The 16,745-nt window shown below is 39.1% G+C and overlaps 1 protein-coding gene across 2 annotated transcripts; it reads right to left on the bottom strand.

The window, feature by feature from the left end:
- Positions 1-269: 269 nt before the first annotated feature.
- Positions 270-14,164, bottom strand: PRDX4 (peroxiredoxin 4). 2 transcript variants are annotated; one of them, XM_043504923.1, is made up of 7 exons: positions 13,363-14,164; positions 10,366-13,135; positions 9,083-9,199; positions 8,359-8,481; positions 4,046-4,176; positions 2,793-2,827; positions 270-392 (listed from the first exon to the last, which is right to left on the bottom strand). In XM_043504923.1, the coding sequence occupies exons 2-7, from the start codon at positions 10,542-10,544 to the stop codon at positions 342-344; spliced, it is 636 nt and encodes a 211-aa protein (XP_043360858.1). In that variant the 5' UTR covers positions 10,545-13,135; positions 13,363-14,164; the 3' UTR covers positions 270-341. The 2 variants fall into 2 exon arrangements, with proteins under 2 accessions (XP_043360858.1, XP_038273764.1); XM_038417836.2 differs by lacking the exon at positions 13,363-14,164 and adding an exon at positions 699-745 and having other exon boundaries at positions 10,366-10,522.
- Between the last annotated feature and the right edge of the window lie 2,581 nt (positions 14,165-16,745).

Genomic DNA, 16,745 nt, shown 5'->3' with positions numbered 1-16,745 from the left:
TCTATATTTTTAAGAGGATGCAAGTAACTAAAGATTAAAAAGTGCTTACATAGTATCGTAGCAGTGCATTATGCACTCAACATATGAATTCTTGATTAGATGGAATGGGATAAACTCAAGCTCAAATTCTTAGTCTCCTTTTAGGAGGCTCTAGAAGACCAGTTGTGTCAATTCTTTCTGCTACTGGTGATCTCTGCACAGTGAATACCTGTATTTTGAGAAAGCAAATACAATTGGTAGCCACTATAAATCAGCCAAACACATGGAAATAACAAAATTAATGGAATTTTATTGACAACTTGAAGTTGCATGTGACTTGTGTAGCTCAGTAGAAGCAAGTTTCAGTTTAGTTTATCAAAATACTTCAGTTTTCCAGCTGGGTCTGGGATTATCTGTGTGAGAAAGAAAGTGAAAGTGTTGGTCTAAAAACAAAAGGAACAAATATTATTTACCTCATATTCTGGCATTAATGGTCACATATTACATCGAGAAATTACCTTTCACCTGTTCATATCTAAGGTTACTGCTTATCTTTAATGAACACTGAAGAGTGGAGGGCAGTAGGAAGTGGAGTTCAAGAAAGAAACAGAGTCTGCTTGGTTGAAAGCATGTTCTCCGCTCTGATTTTCCCCATAAATGAACTTGGAATTACTTCCATAAATTAACATCTGTACTCAAGTGCCCAAGAGTTTACTTACAGCTCTTGTCTTGGCCACCACGCTCTCATGGCATCTTCGGGTTTGATCTAATTAAATCAAACACATTTAGAAGGCATGGCTACAGATGTTAATGTATTCTGAAGAGTACTTTGCAGAACTATTCTGCTGTTTAAGTGCACTACAGCATTTGCACAGAAAGTAGAGAGAACTTATTTGTATTTACATCAGTGCTATACATTTATTGGGGCCTGATGTTCTCAGCAATGAGTCAGTTGTCAGCAACAGGCGTACAGAAACAGCAGATGCTATAAAGTAGTAATCTATTACTGCTATCAACTAGTCTCCCTTTTATTAAGTGTATTCATAGGCTTGAACCTTCTCAGAATGGGAAATCGCTCACTTGTCAGCTGCTAATGGACAGATTATTCAGTGTAGCCAGGGTAGTGGAATGCATGATTTCCAATGCCACACACATGCCATCCTATAACCTGCTTTCACCATAAAATCTAAAGAGCCAGTTTTCTCCACTAAGACAAATCTCAACTAGCCCATGAATATAATTCTCAGCGTCTGCTTGTTTCGCACTGTAATACAGAGGTCTGCTGCTCTGCAGCAAAGCTAGCCACTTCAATGTTGCCAGTTGCAACTTTTACTAGAGACTATACAGACACTCTGGCTGTCTGCATGCACTGAGATCTTGTATGTAGATACAATTTAGGGACTGTCTTTTAATGTGTGTCAGTACAGTGACTAGCATAATGGGACCTTGAACTTGGCTGGAAACTCCAGAAGCTACTAGAATACAGTTTATTAATAATGCTATATCAGTTAAAATCACTAGCATCCTATTGACATTCTGAAAATTGTATTGTTTATAAATAAGCCCATTGTCTATATGAACGAACACATTTCATGGCCCTGCCAAAATGTGGTATTTGCTGCTGTCATGTATTACCAACTCAAGGAAAGGTGCAGAGACCACTTCAATTTTTTGCTGCTACTGAAACCTTATAGAATTTCTTTCAAGGCATCTTTTATTTATTTTTATTTTAATTTTTTTTTACAAATGCTGTTTGTGCCAACAGCTGAAACAAGCAACAGCAGAATAAAGGGCAGCTTCCAATAAATGCTAATGATGTAATATTGTAGCTGGCAACCTTCTGTAGCCCAGTTTCTCAGGGCATGCTTACATGTACACCGCTGTAGCGGCGCTGATGTACCAGCATGTCTGGTGAAGATGCCCTATGCCGACAGGAAAGAGCTCTCCCATTGGAATAATAAAACCACCCCTGGGAACGGCATAACCTCTCCTGCTGACAAAGTGCTGTGCACACGAGCGCTTATGTCACTCAGGGGGGGTGATATATTCACACCACATGAGTGACATGTTATGCCAACATAAGATGTATGTGTAGATGTAGCCTTAGAAAAATATTTTCTTTGTTCTATTGGGGCCTAATTTAACGCACACTGAATTCAGTTGCTCCAGTGGGCATTGAACTGGGCCCTTGCTCTTTGGCTCATAATCTTGTTAGTGTGAAGAAACAAAAGAAGAGATACTGTGCTGCAAAATGCATTCCATTTTACAATTCTAATAGTGGTAATGTGCTTTGCCCAATTGTGGGAAATTATACATAGCTTGAGAAGTGAGATTATTTATACTGAGGAACTTCTTAGGAACCCCAATCAAGGATCAAGTCTCCATTATGCTAGGCATTGCACAAGTAAGACAGAGAGAAAATAGCCTCTTCCTCAGAGAACTTCCAACTCTCTCTTGACCTGCGTTGCAGGATGGGAGGGAAATTCTCCCTCTAACTCGCTGGTGCTTGAGGTTTTGATCATACATTGGAAAGTTGAGGGAGAAGGAAAGTCCTGATGTGAAAAGATTAGCTTTTTTCCTGCATGAAAAATGCAATACTGCAAACATGATATACTTGAATAAATCACTCAAAATTCCAATGATAACAGATTAAGAACTTATAAAAATATCACAATGCACAGGGCCTGATATTGTGCTTCCATTCAAATTAATGAGAATTTTGCTTTTGCCTTCAGTGGAGATAGGATTGGGTCCCTCATTTTATTTAATCATGCAAAATAATGAATGTATTCTGAATATAAATATGGACTTACTGTTTCACTGCCAGGTTTCCAACCAGCAGGGCAAACTGGGGGGGGGGGGGGGGAAGCAAAAATGAAATTGACTTAGTAGAAAAGAAATGATTGTTCTCATTTATCCCAAAAGGATTCCACATGCCTCACAGGGAGAATCCAGTATTGCATAAGGTGAGATATAGCTTTATTTGCAGCTGAACCAAAAGGACTTTATCTCCTTAATCAAAACACTCATTGATTTTAAGTACCAGAATTTTTTTTTTTCAATTCTGAATTGCAAAATAGAGCTGTTTATACAGATAATGTTACATTACATGTTAACATGTTTCAAACTGCACTATGTTAAAGCACACAAATGCACACTAGGGAACCTGGCGGGCGCACCATCAGGAGCTATGCAGACCAGTTGATGTGCCACACATTAATGCGCTTCAAAAAGCACACCCCTATAGTGCGCATCATCACACCGTGTAGACAGCCCTAGAACGAATTGCAGCTGTGTCACTTTCCATAGGTTTGCTTTTAAATACCAACACTTTAAATTGAGAGCAGGAAGATTAGTCAGCTGAACATATACATGGGTTAATTATTAAAGTTGAATAGCTTACTGTGGGCCAAATCCTCAGCTGGTGTAATTTGGCACAGTTTCCTGAAGTCAAGGTAAAAAGCTGAAGTCAATGGAGCTATGCCAGTTTACACCAGCTAAGAATAATTTACTTTAAGAGAAGAGCTAGGAATTTGCAGTCTTCATTACATTGGGCACCGAACCCAACCTCATTTTGGGAGATACTTTTCACTGACTCGAAGTACTATATCTATTTTGTCTTTGGACACCAGCCCCACTCCCCCAACCCCCCCAAAAAAACAACCCCAACCAAAACAAAAAAACCGCAACCAAACATTAAGATTACACTAGCAGTGCCTCTTGAATCAGCTGCAGATTGTCCAAGTTTATTAAAATACTGAGCCTGATTCTTCACTGCCTCATACTTTGTGCAGTTGCTTATGCTTATGAGTGGAAAATGAGTGTAAATGCTATTGTTTTGATTTAATAATGTTACAATCACTTTGGACACTACACTAGGTGCAAGGTAGGGCAGAATCAGGTCCACTGAATCTTGAATGAGGGGAACAGAAAACTTTGCACAATAACAATCACGAAGCTATCAACTGTTGCGGTATGCCTCGCTTCCTAATAGCTAAAAATACACCTCCCAAACTAAATAAAACCTCATCATAATTCCCATTGCCAAAATATTGAAAACAGGCACCTTCTCCATGTTTGTCGGTGTACTGGAATGCTTGTACTAGACGAAGTGTTTCATCCACTGATCTTCCGACAGGAAGGTCATTCATTGTTATCTGTCGAAGGACCCTCTTATCATCAATAATGAAAAGGCCTCTGCAAAAACATGGAATTTTTCTTTTAGATATAAACCTAATGATATTGATCTCTATTATGCTCTATTGTGGTGTCCAGTTATTGCAGCATTCCTATTCAAGATCCGCAGTGGCTGGATCTCTCCAAGCACTACACAAGCAAGTTAAGTGCAGGTTCCGTGTTAACTTTTAATTTCCTTTGCAACTTCCTTCGGATTACTTTCTCATTCATAATGTACCCAGAATATTAAGGATCTAACCACCCCCACCTCTGGAGTCCTTCAATATCAGCCTCATTTATAGGAGGTGCTTTTCATTGACACAAACAACTCCATCTCTCATTGAAAGTGCCCTCAATTTGCAGTGCTCTCAGATCTTGCTCTGATCTATGTAAGGTCAAGTCAGAATTAAGAAAGCAGTAACAACATAAGAATGGCCAAACTGGTCAGACCAAGGGTCCATCTAGCCCAGTATCCTGTCTTCTGACAGCGGCCAATGCCAAGTGCTTCAGAAAGAATGAAAAGAACAGGCACTCATCAAGTGATCCATCCCATTGTCCACACCTACCTTGTAGCAATTAGAGCAGGGGGTTGCATCTTGGCTAATAGCTATTGATGGACCTAATCTCCATGAACTTTTCTAGTTTTTTTTTTTTAAACCCTCTTTATAGTTTTGGCCTTCACAACATCCACTAGCAAGGAGTTCCACAGGTTGACTGCATTGTGTGAGGAAGTACTTCCTTTTGTTTGTTTTAAACCTGCTGCCTATTAATTTCATTAGGTGAACCCTGGTTCTTGTGTTAGGAGGAGGAGTAAATTACACTTTCTCCACACCAGACACGATTTTAGACCTCTATCATATCCCCTCTTAGTTGTGTCTTTTCCAAGCTGAAAGTGCCAGACTTTTTAATCTCTCCTCATGTGGAAGCTGTTCCCTACCCCTCATAATTTTTGTTGCCCTTTTCTGTACCTTTTTCAATTCCAATACATCTCTTTTGAGATGGGGTAACTAGCACTGTATGCAGTATTCAAGATGTGGGTGTACCCTGGATTTATATAACAGCATTATAATATTTTCTGTCATTTTAATCTATCCCTTTCCTAATGGTTCCTAACACTGCTGGCTATTTTTGACTGCTACTGCATACTGAGTGGATGTTTTCAGAGAACTATCCACAATAACTCCAAGATCTTTTTCTTGAGTGGTAACAGCTAATTTAGACATCATTTTATATGTATAGCTGGGATTATGCTTTCCAGTGTGTATGACCTTGGATTTACCAACACTGAATTTCATCTGACATTTTTTTGCTCAGTTTTGTGAGATCCCTTTGAAACTCTTCACAGTCTGCTTTGGGCTTAACTATCTTGAGTAGTTTTGAATCATCTGCAAATTTTTCTACCTTACTGTTTACCTTTTTCCGCATCATTTATGAATATGTTGAATAGCACTGGTCCCAGTACATATCCCTGGGGGACACTACTATTTACATCTCTCCATTCTGAAAACTAACCATTTATTCCTACCCTTTGTTTTTTGTCTTTAACCAGTTACTGATCCATGAGATTACCTCCTTCCTTCTTATCCCATAATTGCTTACTTTAAGAGTCTTTGAGGAGGGATCTTGTCAAAGGCTTTCTGAAAGTTCAAGTACACAAGGTTGCATCTTTCTTCAGTGATGATATGATGCTTAAGATTTTTTTTTTAATATGCACTTTAAGATTTTAGACTTCATATGGAAGTTTTGAACACTATTTGAACACTATTTAGCCTTAACTATACTGCTTGATAAGTAGATCACGGATATTAAAAAAAGCTGAACTGTATAAATGAGAACCTAACAGCCTTTAGAATGTATGTGCTAAGAGCTAATTGCGCAGTCCTTAGTAAAAAAAAAAAAAAAACATTACAATGATAAACCAAAAGCGCTTGTTACACTTAAATATCTAGACCTGGTAAGATAATGCCCGCTCAGTGTTTACAGCATGGTATTATAGGAATGTACAGATTTAGTCCACCTAGTTCAGTTTCCTGTCTCTGACAACGGGCAGAAGCAGATGCTTCAGGGGAAGATGTCTCGCAGTAGGCAGATGTGGGATAATTTGCCCTACATTAATTCCTATAATATTTAACGACTGATTTTAAACCCTGAAGCATGAGGTACAGTATCCCTCCAAATTTCTTTAGTATTAACTATAATAATGCTGGATATTCTTGACATCCATAGACGTATCTAATCACTTTTTAAATATTGCAAATGACTTCCTCTGGCAATGAGTTCCAGCTATGTATGGTGTGAAAAAGTATTGCCTTATGTCAGTTTTTGAATTTGCTATCTTCTAATTTCACTGGATGTTCCCTTGGTCTTTTTATGAGGCAAGGAGAAAGTTCCAGACCTACCCTCTCTCTACCATTAATTATTTTATATACTTTGAATGTGTCCCCTCTTATTCTTCTCCTATCTGAAGTAAATACCAGCAGTCTTTTCAGTCTCTCTTCAAAGCAGATGTTTCCCATAATGTTGCTCATTCTCATCTCCCTTTGCTGAAGCCCCTCTAATTCAGCGATTTCCTCTTTGAGATGGGGCGATCAGTTCTGCACACAGTACTCCAGAGGAGACTGCACCATTTATTTATATAAGGGCATATTATTCTCCTTCCTATTCCTTATGCATCCTAATATCTTGTTTACTTTTTTGAATGCAGTTGTACACTTAACAGAGGTCACTGTGATGCCCGGGCCTCTTTTTGTTGAGTTGTTACAATTGATTTAGAACCTTTGTAAGGTGTATGAATAGTTACTTTGCATTTATTGACACTGAATTTTATTTGCCATTATGTTGGCCATTCACCTAGCTTGGTTAGGACCTTGAAGAACCCCACAGCTAATCTTTTGCTACAATGAAAATTGACTATTTAATCCTAGTTTCTGCAGCTATAGTAAGAGCATTTTCAAAATTAGACTTTCAAAATGTGAACACAAGCCCACTTAAGTTTCACTTTCTTCTATGCCAGGGATCGGCAAACTTCAGCACACAGCCCGTCAGATAATCCACTGGTGGGCCACGAGCCATTTTGTTTATGTTGACAGTCTGGCGAATGAGAGCTGCGGGAAGTGGTGGCCAGCACATCCCTATGGCCTGCTGCTTCCCGCAGCTCGTGTTGGCTGGGAACGGCGAACTGCGGCCACTGGGAGCTGCAGGGGGCCGTGCCGGGCCTGCGGACAGTCAATGTAAACAAAATATCTTGCAGCCCGCTAACCTGTTCTATGTGTTAGCTAATCAGACATAAATATTTAAGTAGGTCCTTGCTCCTTCCAAGTCCACCTTCTTTATCAATTTACTGCAGCAAAGATACATTTCTGAATTTGCAACATTGTCCAGACAGGAGATCTAATGTCAAAAAAACACATGATGTTTTCACTACAGGATCAGGTAACTACAGTGTAAAGGAGACAGATCTGTTTCAAGCATGAGTACCTGCAGTATTAACAAAGAACAGTGAAAATGAATGGGTAAGAAATAGTACTGTGTCAAACAATGCCACAACTACCACTAGACAAGATTTACACCTGTGATCAGCAGCAAGATGGTCAATATAAAACATCTGACAGACAGTTCTTTGCCAAATCTTGAGTTCATCGTTCAGTTTCTCCTAATAAAACACTAAGTAATGGAGGAAAAAAAACAGAACTGGGAATTCAGATTCTGGCAGGATAAAGCATTTCAGTTCACCCTTAAATCTCAGAGTTAATTTCCGATTTTTTTTTTTTAATTAAGAAACAATTCCTTGTAGACTAAGAGCTTTAATATACAATTTCAGCTAAGTTATCAACAGTCGGTGGAAAAAATGCCTCTATAAATGATATGCTGACTTCTGAACGGGAAGCTTAAATGGCTGTTTTTTAACTCCATGTGGCTTAAAGCATTCTGAAAATTTTCCTTCCTACTCATTTCCCTACCCTTCATGCATGTTCATTTGGTTCGTTATTGTACATCTTCAACTGTTGATCTTTCTTTTTAAGAAAAGTACTTTATCCACATAAACAGACCCAGTATATATGTTAAGATACTAACTACTGTGATGAACATAGAATATAACTAAATAGTATGAGAGAAAAGTGCCAATACTGAGCGCCCCTTTAAATGGAACTGGTAAATGCACTGCTATAACAAGATAGAATGCACCATAATGATTTGTAGTACCTAAGTGTGTGCCCTTGGTCCTCTAGATATACTCCATAATCCTTTGAAATCTGGTGCGTCAAATCTGAGAGAAGTGGGATCTTCATTGGTCCAAGTCCTCCTTGTTTTCGTGGAGTATTAATCCTTTGGCAAACAAAAGAGATGCACATTTATTCTTCAGAGAGATTTTTATTCCACATGCAAATAACTCATGAAACTTTTTTGCAGAAGGAATATCTGTCTGTTTTTCTTTTTTCTACTCGTTTGCTCCAACCTGCTTCCTACACTCCTTCAATGTGTCCATTTATAGTTGCCTTACTCTCCTCTTCATGCCTCCTTTTACGTTTCATTTACTCTTGAAACACCCTCCTTCTCTCTTTGTGGCCCAACTACCCTGTCTTTCTTGCAAATCCCACAATTAAAAACCCAATGGGGGGGTATTAATCCACCTTTAGAATGTTTGATCATAAAGTTGATGAGCAATTTATTCTAATGGTAACACCAAAGTCATCACTTTTACTTTGACACCTTCAACAATAAACTTTATTTTGGAATTTCTTACCATTAGTTTTATTACTTACCACTTTTTATGCAACATAGCAATACACCCCACACCTTATCGTTCAAGATTTACTTGACAATATTAGTGCATCAGACAGAGTATGTGAATTTGTGGAAGCAACCCATAATCTAATATGTATCCACCAATAACTTCCTATAAAAGACACATGGGTAAGCTACATACCATGCTAAGTGAGTGAACTGTGAGTCAACAGAACATGCTACCACTTCAGTGTTTATTGCTCTGAATTCTTCAATTCTGTCACTGAAGGCGATAATTTCAGTTGGACACACAAATGTGCTAAAAAATTGAAAACAAAGTAAATTCAGAACTCTCAGAATATTCAGGAGTGATTTCTCAGTTAGCTCAATACATAGCTACATTTGTTTCTATAGAGAAGCTAGATATTGTTTGCAATATATAAAATAGATAAGTTGTGAATTACTTATCACAACTATTGTTTTATTTACAGATGGAATCCAATATATACAATTAAAATAATTTATACTTTACAAGTAACTGCGTTCCTAACAGCATTCATAAATATGTTCACAGATGGATTATCTATCTTCAAACCCTGTGCAAGTGGTTTGTGAATAATAAGATTGAAAATGCAGTCAGTGTTGACTTAGTAATATTACAACTTACAGTTTAGCTACATATACAATTATTCACTGTTTAAAACTGTACAGGAATTACTGGACTAAAGTATGACACACCAAATTGCAGAGAAACAGCTGTCATGATTTACTGGAAACTAGTAATGCAAGTCGTAGCTATTCTATTTTGTATTTGACTTCTTCCTGCTTCTTCTGGGCACAGAATTACACTTTAGATCACAATTGTTCAAGATTTGAGGCTAGGAGGAAAATAAGCCATGATTCCAATTATTTTCACTATCAAAGCAGCTAACTGTCTCTACTATTTACCCTTTTTTTGTAAAGTGCTTTGAGTTCTATAGATTAAAACTGCTATATGCATTATTAATATTAATTTACTGTATGTTCTGTTCCTCATTTGAAGAAAACAAGAGGCCTGATTCTCCTCTCATTACACTGGTATAAAATAGGAGTAACTCCATTGACTGCAGTGGAGTTATGATAGTGTAATGAAAGGAAAGTCCATCCAATAATTTAAGTTAAATGTATCCCATGACATCCTTGAAAGTCTTTAAGAGGAAATCAGTCTCCCTCAAAATATCTTTCAAAGCATACGAAGTGAAGAGATAAGAGATGATGTTACTCTTTCCTGTATTCATTTTCCATTTGCAGCAATGAGTTGTATGGTAGCAAGGAATGTAAACATTGCCCAGGAAAATGCTATAGAACTACAAAATGTCAAGTGCAGTTGCAATCAACATCTTAATGTTCCCTGACTCTAATCAACACACTTCCAAAATTTGGTAAGGGTGGAGGGGGGGAAGAGGGGAGTATATATCTTGGTATGTCTGCATCAGTTTTACTTACAAGTCAAGAGGGTAGAAGAAGAAGACGAGATATTTTCCTTGATAATCTGTTAATTTCAGCTCTTTAAATTCGCCATTGATTACTGCTGTTCCTTCCCAATAAGGTGCTGGCTTGGAAACTAGAAACATAAAATACAGATCTAAATTGAAGTATAAGAATAAAGTGAAGCATGTGTACATAAATGAGGTTGTTCAGCAGGTAACACATGTCCAAGGACAGTTTTCTCTCTAGATGGGTATCTGTGGTTCCTTACAGTGAAAACCACTTTGTAGGACACGATTTACACAATCAAACTTTATTAATTCATTATTAATTTCAACCTTTCATAGGAGGAAAGAAAACCAGACACTGGGGTCATGCTGTGTTTTAAAAAAAAAAAAATGTACATTTCAAGATGCATCAAATGTAAATAACTCAATAGATTTGTGTTCACAAATTTCTGAACCATTTGAAATATTGCCAAGGATAAGGCTGCATGAGAGAAAACGCTGCACACACCTACCATGACCCCCTTAACACATTACAAGTTTACTACAGGCTGATGACAGCTCAAATTAGGGATATTGATTTGCATTGAATGATGTATGGTTACTGAGTTATAGATTTCAGTAAATTATATTTTTCTATAAATAACTTATGGGCCATGAGTAAAGAGTGGTTCAATTTCACATTATTTTTACTCCTTAGCAAAAAGGTTTTCTAAAATTTAATTCTGCAGGAAATACGTAACGGATGATGTGTTCATGGCACAAATGCTTAAAATATGTAGGTTGCCTGCTACTGCAACCCATCTATAAATTAAATCATTGGTTATTGCACAAAAATATTCGGACTACAAAGCAGAAAAAGATTAAGGATATGTCTATACAAGCACCTTTGTCGGTATAACTTATGTTGCTCAGGGGTGTGAAAAAACACCCCCCTGAGCGACATAAGTTACATCGACAGAAGCACATGTGTGGACAGCACTATGTCCTGACAACATAGCTTCCACCACTCATTTGAGGTGGTTTAATTATGTTGATGGGAGAGCTCTCTCCCGTCAGCATAGATCAGCTACACAAGCGATCTTACAGCGGCACAGGGCTGTAAACTTGATAGTTTAGACAGGGCCTAAATGTTGACAATTATCTAATATTAATCAGCTTGACATTTCAGTCATCTTTAAATACTTTCAGTTTGATACTGGATCACCAACACACTGACCTCACGCATGGAATGCTCATGGAATGCTTTGATATTGAGAGTAGCATTTGTCATATAAGCATTCCATGAGCATTCCATGCCTGGGGTCAGTGTGTTGGTGATCCAGTATCAAACTGAAGGTATTTAAACATGACTGAAACATCAAGCATATATTGCTGGGTAAGTTATTATACGGCTCAAAGCAATGTTTGGAATTGATTTAAAGGAGAACTGTAGCATGCTGATTAATATTAGACAATTATTTTCAACAGCACAGTAACTATTATAAGTTTGTATGCAGTGTTGTAGCCCTGTTGTGGTCCCAGGATATTAGAGAGACAAAGTGGGCGAGGTAATATCTTTTATTGGACAAACTTCTGTTGGTGAGAGACACAATCATTAGAGCTTACACAGAGCTCTTCTTCAGGTCTGGGAAACTAACTCAGGGCAGGTCTACACTACAAATTTACATTAGTGCACCAATGCAGCACATCTGGGAAAGATGCTCTAAGAGGATGGGAGCGAGCTCTCCTGCAGACATAATGCTGTCTACATGGCAGAGGTGGGCAACCTGCAGCTCGTCAGGGTAATCCACTGGCAGGCCGCCAGATAGTTTGTTTACATTTGCACAGCTGCCCGCAGCTCCCAGTGGCTGCAGTTCACCGTTTCTGGCCAATGCGAGCTGCGTGAAGCAGAAGCCAGCACGTTTCTGCGGCTCATGCCGTTTCCCACAGCTCCCATTGGCCAGGAACAGCAAACCGCAGACACTGGGAACTGCGGGCAGCCCCAAATGTAAACAAACTGTCTGGCGTCACACCAATGAATTACCCGGACAGGCCGCAGGTGACCCACCACTGCTACATGGAGTTAAGGTCAGTATAACAACATTGCTCAGGGGTGTGGATTTTTTACACCCCAAGAGATGTAGTTATACCAAAGTATGTATGTAGTGTAGACCAAGCCTCCAAGTGTCACTGCTAAATACAAGGTGGAACAGACTGAAATGTGTGTTGACTACTTATGCTGAACAAGGGACCACTAAAAATGAAGTAGCCCGTTAACACCCCTCCAGTCATAGGGAGGAAAAGGGGGGGGGAGGGAAAGAATGTTGTAATGAGCCATAAATCCAGTGTCTATATTCAGTCCATGAGTTTTAGGCATGTCTACGCTACAAACTTAAGTTGACCTAATATAGGTTGACTTACAGCCATCGCAATAATTACTGCAGTGGTTCATGTCCACACTACCTTTTCTACTGGTGGTGCACGCATGTCCTCACCAGGAGTGCTTCCACCGACTTAAGAGGGGCAATGATGGGGGCTGAGAGCACGGGCTCCCAGCTCTGCATGCCACTGCCCACCGGGGGCCAGCTGCCCTTGCGGGGAGCCGGTAGCCTGGCGGGGAGCCAGGAGCCTGGATGACCAGGCTCTAGCTGGAGCTCCCCACCCACCCAGGGAGATAGCCCAAGCTGTGAGCTGGGATTTCTTACCAATTTCACAGCTCCAACAGGGAGTTGTGAAATTGACAAGAATGGCAGCCAATGTAAGTAACCCGCAATGTCTACAGGGACACTGTGTGATCCTAACTATACCAACATAAAAAGAAAAGGAATTCTTGTGGCACCTTAGAGACTAACAAATTTATCTGAGCATAAGGTTTCGTGAGCTAAAGCTCACTTCATCAGATGCTTCCAATGAAGCAAGCTGTAGCTCACGAAAGCTTATGCTCAAATAAATTTGTTAGTCTCTAAGGTGCCACAAGTACTCCTTTTCTTTTTGCGAATACAGACTAATACGGCTGCTACTCTGAAACCTATACCAACATAAACCCTACACCTCTCATGGAAGTGGAGTGATTTTATGTCAGTAGTATTATGTAGTAGAGCACTTACATCGGTGGGAGCAAGACTGTAGCATAGACACTGATATAATTAGGTCAATGTAAGCTGCCTTACGTCGACCTAACTCTGAGGTGTAGACCAGGCCTACGTGTCTGGCAAAGTTATGAATTTAAGGTCCCAGGCTCATCTTTTGAAGTGTTGTGTAGTTTTCCTTTGAGGACGAGGACTGATAATGATCCCTGACCTATCAATCGTCATCCACAAAGGAAAACAGCACAACGCTTTCAAAAGATGAGCCTGGGACCTTAAATTCATAACTTTGCTAGACATGGACCGAATACAGACACTGGATTTATAGCTTATTACAATAATCTATAATGCTCTTACAACCCCCTAGTTGCTTTCTCCCCGTTTCCTCCCTCTGATTAGAGAGGTGTTAACAGGCCACTTCACCTTGAGTGGTCCCTTGAAATGTGTGTTTAGCATAAGTAGTTAACAATCTGTTTCACCTTGTCCTCAGTGATACTCAGAGTTAGTTTCCCAGACTTGAAGAGCTCTGTGCAAGCTCAAAAGCTTGTCCCTCTCACCAACAGAAGTTGGTCCAATAAAAAAAAATTACCTCATCCACCTTGTTTTGCTAAAAAGACGACTTGGCAGAGTTTGATTTTTTTTAAATAATTTTGATATCTGCTTAAGCATATTTTTAGATTTTTTTTATTGATTTAAACTTTCACAGTTTCAGGAAATTATGGGTGAGGGTGTCACACAATTATGTGACACTAGGAATTAGGGGGAGATGGATGGGAGATGTCCAGAAAATCTCCATGCCAGATTTTAGCATTGAGAGGGAAGACGATGAAGTAAGAAAGGATACAGCCATGGGTAGGAGAATGTATATAAGGAGCGAGGGCGGTATGGATACTAGTCTAATAGGTTATACTGGCTGTAGAATGACTGTGCCTAATAGGGTACAAAATGTGAGCGAGGCCAAACAGCAAAAATTAAGATGTTTGTACACCAATGCAAGGAGCCTAGGTAACAAAATGGAGGAACTAGAGCTACTGGTGCAGGAAGTGAAACCAGATATTATAAGGATAACAGAAACATGGTGGAATAGTAGTCATGACTGGACTACAGGTATTGAACGATATGTGCTCTTTAGGAAAGACAGAAACAAAGGTAAAGGGGGTGGAGTAGCATTGTATATCAATGATGAGGTAGAATGTAAAGAAATAAGAAGCGATGCAATGGATAAGACAGAGTCCGTCTGGGCAAAAATTACATTGGGGAAGATAACTAGTAAAGCCTCTCCTACGATAGTGCTTGGGGTGTGCTATAGACCTCCGGGATCTAATTTGGATATGGATAGAGCCCTTTTTAATGTCTTTAATAAAGTAAATACTAATGGAAACTACATGATCATGGGAGACTTTAACTTCCCAGATATAGACTGGAGGACCAGTGCTAGTAATAATAATAGGGCTCAGATTTTCCTAGATGCGATAGCTGATGGATTCCTTCATCAAGTAGTTGCTGAATCGACTAGAGGGGATGCCATTTTAGATTTAATTTTGGTGAGTAGCGAGGACCTCATAGAAGAAATGGTTGTAGGGGACAATCTTGGCTCAAGTGATCATGAGCTAATTCAGTTCAAACTAAATGGAAGGATTAACAAAAATAAATTTGCAACTAGGGTTTTTGATTTCAAAAGGGCTAACTTTCAAAAATTAAAGAAATTAGTTAGGGAAGTGGATTGGACTGAAGAACTTATGGATCTAAAGGTAGAGGAGGCCTGGGATTACTTTAAATCAAAACTGCAGAAGCTATCGGAAGCCTGCATCCCAAGAAAGGGGAAAAAATTCATAGGAAGGAGTTGTAGACCAAGCTGGATGAGCAAGCATCTTAGAGAGGTGATTAAGAAGAAGCAGAAAGCATACAGGGAGTGGAAGATGGGAGGGATCAGCAAGGAAAGCTACCTAATTGAGGTCAGAACATGTAGGGATAAAGTGAGACAGGCTAAAAGTCGAGTAGAGTTGGACCTTGCAAAGGGAATTAAAACCAATAGTAAAAGGTTCTATAGTCATATAAATAAGAAGAAAACTAAGAAAGAAGTGGGGCCACTTAACACTGAGGATGGAGTGGAGGTTAAAGATAATCTAGACATGGCCCAATATCTAAACAAATACTTTGCCTCAGTCTTTAGTAAGGCTAAAGAGGATCTTGGGGATAATGGTAGCATGACAAATGGGAAGGAGGATATAGAGGTAGATATTACCATATCAGAGGTAGAAGCAAAACTGAAACAGCTTAATGGGACTAAATCGGGGGGCCCAGATAACCTTCATCCAAGAATATTAAAGGAATTGGCACCTGAAACTGCAAGCCCATTAGCAAGAATTTTTAATGAATCTGTAAACTCAGGAGTAGTACCGAATGATTGGAGAATTGCTAATATAGTTCCTATTTTTAAGAAAGGAAAAAAAAGTGATCCGGGTAACTACAGGCCAGTTAGTTTGACATCTGTAGTATGCAAGGTCTTGGAAAAAATTTTGAAGGAGAAATTAGTTAAGGACATTGAAGTCAATGGTAAATGGGACAAAATACAACATGGTTTTACAAAAGGTAGATCGTGCCAAACCAACCTAATCTCCTTTTTTGAGAAAGTAACAGATTTTTTAGATAAAGGAAATGCAGTGGATCTAATTTACCTAGATTTCAGTAAGGCATTTGATACCGTGCCACATGGGGAATTATTAGTTAAATTGGAGAAGATGGGGATCAATATGAACATCAAAAGGTGGATAAGGAATTGGTTAAAGGGGAGACTGCAACGGGTCCTACTGAAAGGTGAACTGTCAGGCTGGAGGGAGGTTACCAGTGGAGTTCCTCAGGGATCAGTTTTGGGACCAATCTTATTTAATCTTTTTATTACTGACCTTGCCACAAAAAGTGGGAGTGTGCTAATAAAGTCTGCAGATGATACAAAGCTGGGAGGTATTGCCAATTTGGAGAAGGATCAGGATATTATACAGGAGGATCTGGATGACCTTGTAAACTGGAGTAATAGTAATAGGATGAAATTTAATAGTGAGAAGTGTAAGGTTATGCATTTAGGGATTAATAACAAGAATTTTAGTTATAAGTTGGGGACGCATCGATTAGAAGTAACGGAAGAGGAGAAGGACCTTGGAGTATTGGTTGATCATAGGATGACTATGAGCTGCTAATGTGATATGGCTGTGAAAAAAGCTAATGCAGTTTTGGGATGCATCAGGAGAGGCATTTCCAGTAGGGATAAGGAGGTTTTAGGCACATTATACAAGGCACTGGTGAGACCTCACCTAGAATACTGTGC

This window comes from Dermochelys coriacea, chromosome 1 (assembly GCF_009764565.3).
Source record: "Dermochelys coriacea isolate rDerCor1 chromosome 1, rDerCor1.pri.v4, whole genome shotgun sequence".
NCBI classification, from domain to species: domain Eukaryota; kingdom Metazoa; phylum Chordata; order Testudines; family Dermochelyidae; genus Dermochelys; species Dermochelys coriacea.
Note: the sequence above shows the minus strand (reverse complement) of the source record. Positions and strands in the feature narration are given on the sequence as shown.

Bases quoted from the DNA above. Each gene is read 5' to 3' on its own strand.
- PRDX4 (XM_043504923.1), bottom strand. From the start codon at position 10,544: ATGTACACATGCTTCACTTTATTCTTATACTTCAATTTAGATCTGTAT. The intron at 4,177-8,358 runs GTACTACAAATC...ATGTTTTTGCAG, and splicing joins GACCAAGGGCACACACTTAG to AGGCCTTTTCATTATTGATG. The intron at 2,828-4,045 runs GTGCCTGTTTTC...CCCCCCCCCCAG, and splicing joins CACCGACAAACATGGAGAAG to TTTGCCCTGCTGGTTGGAAA.